Here is a 13,559-nt window from a genome sequence, read left to right on the forward strand (position 1 = left end):
GAAATACACCTTTGTTGAATATAATATGCAGAATACTCATAGGTTTTAATTTTTTGTTTTCTGTTATTCTATTTTGGCTTTTTGCTTTGTTTAAGAAATATCTGATTATGATTTTAATCTGTATATTTTTGTTTATCTGATCTTCTAGAAAATTCAATAACTAATGGATGAGGAATCTATAAAATTTTTAGAAATTTGGGTTGACATATATCCCCAGGACTCATATAGAGAGTCAAATATGGGCAAAAATAAATCAATATTTTGAACATGTCAGCACAAAGTACTGAGGTACCACACTAAGTTTCTGCCCACTATTCAAGAGATAAAACATCCTTCCTGGTATTAGTCATCTATTGAGTGTTCTCTGGTTCTAGAGCTTGAAATTTTAGTTAGATACGTGTGCTATGCGGTGCTTAGTCACTCAGTCGTGTCTGACTCTTTGAGATCCCATGGACTGTAGCCCGCCAGGCTCCTCTGTCTGTGGGGATTCTCCAGGCAAGAATACTGAAATGGATTGCCGTGCTCTCCTCCAGGGGATCTTCCCAATCCAGGGATGGAACCCTCATCTCCCACATTGCACACATATGAGGATTGCCATTAATTTGGGACCATTGGTGGAATGTTCAGCCCTCCTGTGATAGCATTTTCCAGTAATTTGTCTGCCATGTTATCAGGGATTTTTTTGAAATTAAGTTGATTTCTAAAATTTCCCATCACTATCTAAGCTTGTTTTAGAGATAGGTGATTATTTACTAAATCTCTGCTCTGAGGATTTAACATGTTAGTATCTATTGCATCCTTAATTTTTACCTTCTCCCTCTAGCCCCATCATATAATATAGGAACTTATTCTGCTTGCTTCTGAGATTTCTTGTCAGTGTTAAAGTCCTCAAAATATTTTATGCTCTACAAAGAGTCAATTGTAATTTCATTCTTAACATAGATTTTTGAACTCTTCTTTGACTTCTGAACTCAGATATGTATAGTAGTTCATGTGTATAAAACTTCTCCTGCCATCAAATGGGTCGTGTGGAATCCTGTCCATCTGTGGGGTGTTGGAGATGGGCTTCTTGGAAGCCTTACAGCTCCAAGAGTGGGTTTCTGTTTAATCATTTGTTAGAACAAGATTAATACCCTGCCTTTTACCAAAGTATGTGGGAAGGTGTTTTCACTGACTTGCTCTCAAATGCCTCTGTGCATCTTGCTCCAGTAATTGAATATTAACTCCCTTATTTGTGCACATGAGCGTGGATTTTGAATATTCGAAGGTAGAGACCGGCTGCTAAAGTAAACCATTATGCTTCATTGGCTGATCCCCAGGGAAAGCAGTACATTTGCTGCAATATGTGAAAATGTGGGCTTCAGAGCAATGTCAATCCTCAGTAACCTCGGCTTGTCATTTTACTGTTAAGAGAACCTGTAGGCTTCCTTTTAAGTATCAATTTAAGTATAAATCTGCATCTTTGACACTGGGAACTACTGTTCCCGAGAGGTGTACACAATTCCCTTCAACATTGATGGAAAGGAGAGCACAAAGTGGTGAAATATCCTTCCAGGGAGGACAACAATGTGAAGCCCATTTATTTCTCTGGATCGATCATGTGTGAACTGCTAGTTATAGCATTTGAGCTCTTAGAGCTCTCACACAAATGTGCGCTAAAGAACAGATCATAATGAATTACAATAAATCCTCAATCTCTAAAATTAGGAATAAATATAGATGATTATCCATGACTCTTGCAGTGACATTTCATCCTAAATGCGTAGTGCATATTTTCCCAAGCATCCCAGAGATAACGAAGAGCAAATAAAGTCACCTTCATGTTTAAACAAATAATTAATCACATGCTTTACATAATAGATTAGAGGAAAAACCTCAAACATGTGGCATCTATCATAATACATAGCTTCAAAAATTGTGTCACTTCTTCAAAGTATTTTGTAAAGGCCCAAGGATAAGATTAAAATCTTTATATCAGATAGAAGAAAATAATCAAATATTACTTTCTGTCTTAATTAGATGTGTTAACTATTTGCCAAATAGTCCTCTTTAGTTTTAGAGAAAAAAAGATTGCCCTATCATCTTGATATATCAGAATACTTATATACAATGTTTAATAATGACATTTTATGCATTAGAAAATCTGAGTCATTTGAATAATAAATTGAATCTCAAATATTTTTCCCATTTTTTCTCTTAACTATCATCTTTTATATCACTATTTGCTACTGTTTTTACATTTTTTTCAATTATTCCCTCTAGTAGTTTTTTTCTTCTTTTTATCCTTTTATCTCAAATTTTTTATTTATTTAATAAAATTCCATTTTCAGTTAAATTGAATGTGTTTTGAATTTGGATGTCTTCCTTGTACTCATAATTGATCACAATATTGCCCTTGCAGGAAATAGTTGGGCTTGACTCACACTTAATAGGGTAATTTTGATTTCCAGAGGAAGAGATGCCTTTCTGCCCACCTGTGCATTTTATTATTCCCTCTCTCACATCGTGGGATCTTGCCACCTTAATAGCTTTCCCACTTCCAAGGCTTTTCTTAAAATTCATTTATTGGTTGTATCATGGCATGTGGTATCTTCGTTCCCTGACCAGGTATGGAACCTATGCCTTCTGCAGTGGGAGTGTGGAGTCCTAACTGGACTGCCAGGAAATTCCCCCAGACTTTTTAATATTTTTATCTCCATCAAGTTTTTCTCTGCTCTCTTCAAATAAAATAGGAGTCCCTTATTTTGAAAACAGTGCTTGCTTGATTTTCCTGCTACCTTCAAGCCACTTTTTTTCCCCTCTATGGTTTTTTTCCACACTTGTCAAATAAATGACTTACACGCTTCACCTTGATTTGGTCACTGCCCACCTTAAGCACTTAAAGACAGATATAGTATAAGCCCTGACAGTTGGTTTTTCCTTTTTTTAGCTCAAGTGCCTGACTTAAGTTTTGGTTTCAGAGCCATCTGCTTCAAATAAGTGAACACTTCCTAGATGGCTATCTCAGAGAGGTACCTTGCTCTGGGCTCACAGCCCACTTCAACACTCCAAGCTTCTTTCTTTCTTTCTTTCTTTATTTTTAGAAATCTTGGTTTATTTCAATAACCAACCATTTGGGCCTCTTGTTTTTCTTTCTTCCCAAACCTTTTTTTCCCAGAAAAAAATTCCTGCTCTTATGTTTTATGTTCATCAACAGTGAGCCCAGAAAAACCTTGACCCCAACAAAGGCAGAGCTCCAGGTTTGCTAACCCTTTCTCTCTCCTTCTCTTTCTCCTCAAGAACTTGTTTTGTGACCCCCAGATTGTGTAATGTAATTTCCGGGACTGATAAGTAATTTTTCTGACCTCTCACTAGTTTCCTGATAATTATTGCTGAAGGTGTCTTGCACTCATACTAAGAATATCAGGGCCTGTCCTGACACAGCATAGGTTATCGATAGGCCGTGACCAGCATAAAACAATAGTCTCCCTGCTATTTGCATCCCAATTCCAAAATCATGTTCTAGATATCAAAATGAACTCCTTTTATATTTGATCCTGAGGTTTATTTCCTCATGTTTTAAATATCCTCTTTCATTGACCTTGTTGAAATTAACCTCTGATTTGTTCTTAACCTTATTAACCAGCATTTTTCTCAAGGTAACTGAAGGCCTTCTGTTTGTCCATTGGAGAAACTGTTCACTCTCACTCTCATAACATTAATTTAACCTTATCTCTCTTCAAAGGCCATATATTTTCCCATTGTCTACTCAGTGTTTTCCCTTGAAGTTACACTACTGTCTCAAACGCAATATGTATTTGTATTATGAACTTCAATTAAATTATATTAAAACCAGTTCTGTTTATCAGGGCCCAAACCTGTCATATTTTAATAAACAGCCTTCTTTTTCCTCCCAACTACATGTCAGGCACATCTAGAGAAGAAGAAAAAGAAGGCTGTTAAATGTCTGACTTCTTATTTTCTTTCATTTCCATGAACACTCGCTTAGTCTTAGACATTATCATCTTGCAACTGGAATATTGTGGTGACAATTTACCTGGCTCCTGTGCTTCCTTTCTCCTGACAATCACAGAGAGTCTTATCTCTTCAAAACATTGCTATATAACTCCCTTGCCCAAAAATGTAATGGCTCTTAGTGTTCTAAGAAAAAAGTACATCTCATTTACTGAGATTTCAAGGTTATTATTTTGACCATAATTTACTTTTAGGGAATTGAAAACTTTTATTTTTACTTCTCTTTAACACAAAGGAGACTCTTCTGCCCCAGACAGAGTGATCCATAATCCACAAGAATACTGAATCAGGCACTCAATTTGTAGCTTTCTTTCCCTTTCCCCTGTGACTCTGTACTTTCCTTCAAGCCTTACCTATTACCTGCCTCCTTAAAAATTACCCATATCCATAACTCAGATTACTATATTTTTCATATAGTCTCCCTAACCAGACTATGGGTGGAACTAGTCCTTACACTGAGTATTATGGTCCCTGTCCCCAGTAAGCATGAGTACAATAAATACTGAAGCAAGAATGAGTAATGGAACTCAGTAATTATTTGGAGAAAGGTTTTCTCATTTAATATCAAATTGGGAGTTGTTCAACCTTAAACTGTCTGTTAAACCTGAGGACAAAGTACAGCTGAAAGTGTTTCTTTAAAAATATAACTTAATTCTTCTTTAGATTGCTTGATTTAGGACTCTCTATTAAGGATTCTTCTTTTTGGAAATCATGCTAATTTTCAGTGTAATAGATCTGCATTGTATAAACTTTGCCATTTTTACAAAAAACATAGATTCTCTTTGAAGCAGATTATAATATCTTCAGATTTTGATATCTGCAGTATTGTAGAGGAAAAAAGACTCAGTGAGTCTGAGCAGTTTTATTAGGATATTTGCTACCCATTTCGTTTAGAATTTCAGGCATATAACAATGTGTTTTTTAAACAGCTTGTCTCCTAATAATTATTCATGTATCCATACAAAATCATTGACTAGATGCCTTCTAGTGCCAAGAACTGTGTTAAAGACTTAAAAGTAAATCAGTCTTTGCTCTCAGTTTTTACTTCCACTATCCATATATATATACACATATCTTTTTTCATATGGATACATTTGCATTTAACAGTTCTGTTTATTTATAGCATTCCCTGATTGGGTAATGAGATAAAAGAGATACGTGTATATTTCTTATTTTCTAGAAAATGGAAAACAGAATAGTAATATTCAGACACTGTTTACTAATATTAGAACAATATGGGCTAGTGATTTTTTATTATTAAATGTGTATTTCTTTATTCTTCCAACAAAAATGGTTTTGGCAGGTTGAAACGTGACATGTTGAATAATATTATCAATGAATGGGTTTAATTTTTTATTTTTAATTGGTGGATAATTGGTCTACAGTGTTGTGTTGGTTTCTGCACAACATAGCGTGTGTGAATAAGTATGCATGTGTCCCCTCCTTCTTGAACCTCTGACCCGCCCCCACACCCCAGCCCACCCCTCTAGGTTGTCACAGAGCACTGGGTTTAGCTACCTGTGTTACAAGGGGCTGGTGGTTTTAAGGGCTGAATTTAGATCATGATGGTCCATGATATCACTTAGTGAGGAAATCACTCTCCTTTCTATGTACAAGTCATGAGTTGGAGAATATACCAACACATATCTTAATTTTTAAGACAAACTTTACCTGAAAAATATGATTGAACAGTCACAAATTTTTTCTTGATATGTTTATGTAATAATATATATATAGAATAAAAGAGTTTATTTGCTAGAATAAATTATTGACTTTAAAAATTTTGCTTTATTTTGCTTAAAGAGCCAAAATCAATTTTGGGTGAGAGCATAACTCACTTATATTGGGAATAGAATAATTTTTCCAGGTCATAACATTTATTTCAATAAAAGAATCAAGTTTCTACTTGAGTCCTAATTGTTCTAAGAGAATTAGTCCAAAGTGCTTGGTCAAAGTATTTGCTTTTACAATTTAATCAAAGAAAAGAGGATCATTATTTGATTGTAAGGGAGGACTACCAAGGTAAGCCTCAATAATAAAAATAAATAAGAGATTTGCCATTAAAACATAACATAGGTAATTTTTTGAAATACTTTTCACTTTGTTCATAGTCACTGATTTTAGAAAGGTGTTGCAGAAGTAAAAAGGGACCTAGAGGGATCATCCTGGACTGCCTTTTTGCTTTAAGCAGATACGTTGAGGACCTCTCTAAAACAGATATGTATCTGGCATCCCCAGGAATGGGACTCACATTTTCCCATGATATCATATTCCATTGTTTTACTAGCTGTATGGCAGGAGGCTTTATCTCGATCTAAATGGAATCGCCAGCCTTGCCCCAACATGCCAAATATTTTTTAAAGTGAAAGGCCAATTGATCTGTGTCTCATTCATATCTTCTCTTTCTATTAAAACAGGTTTCCTTCTTTTAATTGTTTAAGTAAATTTATACCTTGATCTTCAACTCTAAATTGTTAAATGTTTAAGAAATCTGCCATTCTTACACATTCAGAGAGCTACATGATGCCTTGAGAGGAAATGCCCGATTCTCTAATTGTAAATATTCTCACTGATATTTTCCAGTTTCTTTTCTCCTTAAGCTTGCTTCTTTTCAAGTAATAAGGAAAAATCTGACCCCATGTGTGTGTAGAAACTATAGGTAGATTTTTACTTAAATTTAACTAAACATCAAAATTATTTTTTTTCAAATTAAGAAATACTTAATGGTTTTTATGGAAAACATAGTCTGTATTCTTAAAGATTAAAAAAAAATCAGGACTATATTTTAGCAAACCTTGAAGAATCTTTTTTTTTTTTCCTTTGAATTAAACTCAATAATGCTATGCTACTAAATTAAAGTCTATTTAGAGTCTAAGGCAAATACAACATACAAAACACATTGCTTAATCAGGTAAGATTTTCTGGGAAAAAAAATAGTCTAGCTAAATTATGCTACCTATTGTAGCGATGCTGCCAGTTTATTCAGATTTTTAACCTCTAGCAATAACAGATTATTTTGATAAATTATTCATGTTTCTGCATTGTGCACCTTTTTCAATTTGCATATCTGGCAGCAAATAGGCCCACCTTTCAGGCTTCAGTCCCCATGGTCAGACAGGATGGCCGAAGGCTGCTTCATGATTAATTTCATCTCAGTGGGGTTATTATCATACTGAAATGTGCAATACCCCTGAAGTATGCTTTCCTGGAGCTACAAGCACAAGAGGTTTAGTTAGCTTAAGAATTCTTAAGTGTGTAGCAACTTTTAGCTTAATTGCCAACCTTTTTCTACTTGGGGAGTATCTACACCTAAAAATAATACTGGATCTTATAAGAATCGGAAACAAAAATTTAGAGATTGATCTAGCAGCTCCTTGGATTGCAAGATAATTTGTCATTAGTTTCTGGTATATTACTTGAAAAGGATGTTTATTTTTGAAGGATCAAGGAGGCTTTTATATTGTTGTTTCACTTCTGAACTAATAAATATTCATTTTTCTTCTGGTTTGTAGAAAAGTCATTTGACTTTTCTATATTTAGTTTTCTCACCTAACTGTCTAAATGCCTTGTACTGTTGCATAATTAGTGACAGACAGGTTTTAAAAAATGTTTCTAGTCCTTTTTAGAAAATTAATAAAAGGTTAAGTCTTAATTTGAATCCTAGGGAAATTTTTTGTTCCTTAAATGTTTTTAGTTTATACCCTTAAAAAATTTCTATATTTCCTCATCTATGAAAATTAAAAATAAATTTGTTTGAAATAGTGAATTCTGCAACTTGCCAAATGTAATCAGGGCCACAGTATGTGCTAGTAAAAATAAAATTCTGAAATTTAAAATTAAAACACTTTCTGCATAATACAGGATCAATGAAAAGAGAAAAAGGGAGTTCAGATTAATTTTGTGTTATCTTAAAAATGAAATGATTTCTTAAATGTAATGTCTCATTTAAAATCAGTCAACTGGAATTTTGGTCACTTTCATAATTAGACTTTTAAAATACTACATTTGAATCTACAGTTTTCAACTAGAAACATTTTTTAAAAGGTGTCTGTCACTGAATTTACGAAACTACCCTTACTGTTAAAGTTACATTTGAATCCTACAGTTATAAGCTCAGTGGATTCACACATCACATTAAAAGAAGTCAGAGTATAAACAGAGCCCTGTAAATGAAAAGTTCATGATAATAAACTAATATTAAACTTATATGCAAAATTGATTTCTTAACAAAATATTTGCAGACTCACAGTATTTTTCAGCTTGTTAGATGATTGTTTCAAGCATAAGCAATCAGAAGACACTGAAATGTTTGGCTAATCTGATTCATAACAATTTGTATAAATACAACATGTTTCAGGAAGCTAGGAATACTATCAAAGTACCATAACTATTTTGATAATTTCCTGTTAAAATATTCCCAGGAGACTTACACTTAAATCTAGGTCCATCCTGTCTCTGATTTTAAACTACAAACTATTATTTGTGGATTTCAGAATTATTATAAACTTCAGTTGAATTTTCTTATTGTTCTGGGTTTTTGTTTGAATTACTATTTTATTTCCAAAGTATAACTATAAAAATTATCAAATAAAAACTTAAAACACATAATAAAATTTTCATTTGGGATATGTATAGTAGAGGTAGTGAGTAGCACAAGGGAAATAAGACTGGCTATCACTTAATTTTTGAATGAATGTTGAAAATACCAATGAGAATGGAGCTTACTATACCATCTTCATTTTTTATATATCTGAAATTTTGACTAGTAAAAGGCTATGTCATTTGCAGTTGGCAGTAATCAAAAGGAGGCCAAAAAATTATGTGTAATAAAAACTTGTCTGTCAGGATTTAATTGTTTTTACTGTTACAGGGTTTTAAGAAGTCTGGTCTTCTTAATGTATTTTTATGTTCTCAGAGTTACTCTGTTCCTGAAGCCTTGGTTTTGAAAACTGAAGTGCTGTACACAAGCAAATGTCAAATCTTAGCACCTCTGTATGTGTCCTCAACAGATTTGAGGCTGAGAGATGAGCTGAATGATCAATGAGAAAAGTTATTAATAAGGCCCTAAGAAAAGCTATCTGTAATTCACAACTGGGTATACTAGGTGGTCTAACAGAATCTTAGACATGGAGAAATCCTTTAGGGTCTGTGATCTAAGAATACAGCTAAAAATTAAAGAAAAGATAGGTGGAAATTTGACTATAAAATGCTAAGGTACTTTACTGACGGTGGTTTGTTAAACAGTTTTTTTTCTTTTTTTTAAGTTAAGAATTACTCCACAATTCTGATATGTTGAGACCTTGGCTTCCCTCGTGGTGCAGAGGTTAGAGCATCTGCCTGCAATGGGAGACCTGTGTTCGATCCCTGGGTCAGGAAGATCCCCTGGAGAAGGAAATGGCAACCCACTCCAGTATTCTTGCCTGGAGAATCCCATGGATGGAGGAGCTTGGTGGGCTACAGTCCATGGGTTGCAAAGAGTCGGACACAACTGAGCGACTTCACTTTCTTTCTTTCACTTTAAGTAGTAAAACACCTGGGCAGTCTAGATGATGAACTTTTTTTTTTAATGCTCTTATGTATTATTTTATCCTTTCATCTCCCTTTTAATTAACCAATTATTTATTAAGTCACCACTAAATGCGCGTTATAAGGTTGAGGAATTAGAAATATATTAATTAGGAATTCATTGTTGTGTTAGTCACTCAGTCATGCCGACTCTTTGCGACCACATGGACTGTAGCCCATCAGGCTCCTCTGTCCATGGAATTCTCCAGGCAAGAATACTGGAGCAGGTTGCCATTTCCTTCTCCAGGGGATCTCCCCAATCTGGGGATCGAACCCTGGTCTCCTGATTTGCAGGCAGATTCTTTACCACTGAGCCACTAGGGAATCCCCACTATCTAAATATAAATCTTAATTCTGATTTGAGATCATCTAATCTAGATGTGATAAAGATAGCACTAACATGATAACTGCATGGAGTTTTCTTCCAGGTAAAAACAAATTAATAATAAAGAGATCATAGGTAGAATGGACTATGAATTTAATTTTGGCAAAATATATTTTGTCTAAAGAAATAAATTTAGTTATAATGTAAACCATATATGTGGATCAAAAATATTTATTTTATATAAAAACAGAATTAAAATGTACCATTTTCATAACTATGATTACAATACAGATAAATAATTATCTTACCAACAAGAGGTAAAGCATGAATTAAAATTAAACCTCTTCAATTTTGGCCAAAGAAACATGGATTCTTTGCTTGATTCTTGGCCAAGTTATTCAAATGCAGTCTTGTTATTTTCTAACTCTAACTAGAACTGTAATATTAAACAATCTATAATAAACATTTGATGATAATTAAATGAAAGGCTGAATATGTGTGTATATCAATTACTACATTTACACCTAGCTTAGTACATAAAAATAATGGATCCTAAATAAATATGTGGTAAATGAACATATAAAGATTAATATCTGAAACAAATGACTAAATCTTCCTTCCCATGTTGTTAAATGAGAATTCAAGTATTGAAAATGTAGTGAAGACAATCATGAACAATTAATGAAGTGTGCAATGATCCATTCCTTTTTAAAATCTTTATTTCTCCTTTATTTTTATGCTAATTACTCACATAATATATTCAATTATTTAAAAGTGGAGGGGTTTTTTGATACTCTGTTTCTTTCAAGAGAACATTCTGAACAAATGGAAAAAACAAACAAACAAAAACAACCAAATCCCCTAAGACAAGAAGGAGGAAAAATTCAAAACGAAACTTGCTGATTCTCTCACAACACATATTGTTGCCCAGGGCCATGGTTATGTTGATGGGCACCACAGTTGTATAGGGAATGAAATTTTAAGTCAAAGGTTGGTGCTGGAATTTGGTTTTCCTGGGCTTTAGTCAGTCACACAATGACCTTCAATGAGCCATTTTATTTATGTCTAAATGCTCCATGCATTTCAAAGGGCTAATAATACAGAAACAATGTGGAAAGAATTCTGAGAGTTTCAGAATCAGGTGCTAAGCAAGTGCAAAGTATCCTATGGTCAGTTAACAGTGAAGCAAAACAGTTTCGGGAAACTTAATTTTATTCTTTTATTTGGTATAGTTATTTTTGTCTTAGTAAGCCTAACTCTGAGCACTTCCCCTAATAATTGTGTTCATTTCTTAACAAAAATTTTGAATGCCAAGGACAGTGTTTTTATGTTTGTTTTTATAATTTTCCTTTTTTTGTTGTTACATGTCTTTCTCAAATAGTATTTCATGGTAATTTATTTCTCTTTTTATTCATAAGAGCCTAGCAAAGCCCCAGAAACCAAACAAGGGACAATAAAAGTTGCAGCACAAGGTAAGCAGTAAAACACTCTAAAAATTCTTAAAAAAAAAAAAAAAAAAGGTCTTAGCACTTTATTGACAAAATCCAAGCTGTTTATTGCAGAATAGCACCATCTGCTGGGTCATTATAGAAAAAAAATTTTTTGTTGCATGAAGATACACATTTCAAGTACATATTTAGTAAATGGAAAAAGTGTAACTGAGAGTAATGCCACATTTGCAGAGGAGACAATTAACAATCCAAGAATTCATATCTTGACTCCAAATATGTCACTGAGCTTTTCCTTTTACTATCAAAATAAACTGTAGATTAATTGATAGTTGGATAATGATGATGATAATGCAGAGAGACACAAATATATACATTTTCCAGTGTTTTCAGTTACATATTGTAATTACTGTCATCCTAGAAAATTCAGTCAGAATATTATTAAATTAGTATTACTTTATCTGTATACTAAGACTGTAAAAGTCAGGTATGACTACAAAGTAATCATCCCATTTTTATGAGTCACTTGTGAAAATGTGCCCTAACATCGTTAGGGCATCAAAAGTGGCTTTCTTCAAGAGATCTTTAGAAAATATAATGGTTTTTAATTCATCAATTTGGGAAAATTACTTTAATTTTTCTATAATGTTGTTTTTTAACTATCACCTGAAATCGCATCCTTTGAGAAAGCTATTCTAACTCCAGTGTCTGCTTTATAGAACACTGAAGAGTGTTCTAAAGAAAAAAGTAGAATATTTTCTGGAGAAAATCTTTCTCTCCTATACCACATTATGGGGCTTTCCAGGTGGCTCAGTGTAAAGAATCCTTCTGCCAAGCAGGAAACCTGGGTTTGATCCCTGGGTCGGGAAGATCCCCTGGAGGAAGAAATGACAACCCACTCCAGTGTTCTTGCCTGGGAAATCCCATGGACAGAGGAACCTGGCAGGCTATAGTCCATGGGGTTGCAAAGAGTAGGACACAACTTAGTGATTAAACCACCACCATGCCACATTATACGGTATTGACCAGTAAAGGAGATGCATTTGGATGGTGGTACATTTGTTTCTAGGCAGAAGGCCCTTGTAGCAGACTTCTCAGCACATGACATGATTACATTTGATCCAAAATTTTCTGTTATGTTTAATCCTGAACCCAACTATATGTTGAATCAATCTAGTGAACATTTGATAAAGTGGTTTGACTAGCCATCAGACCAATGAGGCTGTATATTATATATATATGTGTGTGTATATATATATATATATATGCTAGAATGGTTAAGAATTATGATACAAAGTTTTCGTTTTCATTTGGTCATTAAGCTGCCCAACAAAACTGATTCTTCTTTAGAAGAGTTCTGATAAGGAATGTAATAAATATTATAGGAAGAGCACGGCAAATATCATCTCTTTTGTGTTTTCTATTCATGAATAAATTCCTTAAGTGAATGTCTACTGGTTCAAGAATTACTGCAGTTAAAACACATAGGTTCTTATGAAAGAAAGCACAATCACCCAGCACAGTCTATCGTAACAGAGGTTTCTGAAGGCCATGGTGGATGTGGAACTATGACCTGAGGCTGGGATTTAGTGTTAGTTCAGACTCATCTTAGAGGGTACAGGGGAGGGAATTGAAGGGCTATCTGGAAATCTACTTCAAATTTGAGCTTGGAGCCATGGACTCTTCACTTTTACATTCTAAGTACATTGGATAAGGCAGCCCCAGAACTTATTCTTTCAGAAGAAAGGATTTATTGTCGAGTGAATAACAATGTAGAGTTTTGAAGGCTTGTTAGAACTATCCTTTTAGGAAGATTGGATCAAAGTGTTGATTGAACACCGTGTGCAAGGCAAGAGTTAGGAGACATATATATACGTGTTCACTGAATTGTAATGACACCTCAAAGCAGGGGCACACCAAATAGGGATAAATGTCACTTGTCCTGTGCACATACTCAGTAGACCTTTTGTAGACAGGTTTTATAACACGACAGCTGCCCAATTAAATTATGCATAGAATTAATTAATATTTGCAAGTACTCCGTGTGAAGGCAGCTTAAAAACAGTGGCAATATTTTTATAGCAAAGACTGATATCTTTGTTGGATAAAGTGGTAAAATTAACAGTAATGTTTGTAGTGGGTTAAAAGTAGAGTTTATCTGTTTATTTTTTAATTTTTATAACTAAATATTTTAAACCTAGTTTTAG

At 33.9% G+C, this 13,559-nt stretch overlaps 1 protein-coding gene across 50 annotated transcripts in view; it reads left to right on the forward strand.

The window, feature by feature from the left end:
* Positions 1-13,559, forward strand: part of TRDN (triadin) — a 406,058-nt gene that overhangs the window by 250,042 nt on the left and 142,457 nt on the right. For all 50 annotated transcript variants that reach the window (XM_060419417.1, XM_060419418.1, XM_060419419.1 and 47 more), the window contains one exon: positions 11,323-11,376. In XM_060419417.1, coding sequence (XP_060275400.1) covers positions 11,323-11,376 — 54 coding nt within the window. The remainder of the gene's footprint in view (positions 1-11,322; positions 11,377-13,559) is intronic.

Source organism: Ovis aries, chromosome 8, assembly GCF_016772045.2.
Source record: "Ovis aries strain OAR_USU_Benz2616 breed Rambouillet chromosome 8, ARS-UI_Ramb_v3.0, whole genome shotgun sequence".
Taxonomy (NCBI): domain Eukaryota; kingdom Metazoa; phylum Chordata; class Mammalia; order Artiodactyla; family Bovidae; genus Ovis; species Ovis aries.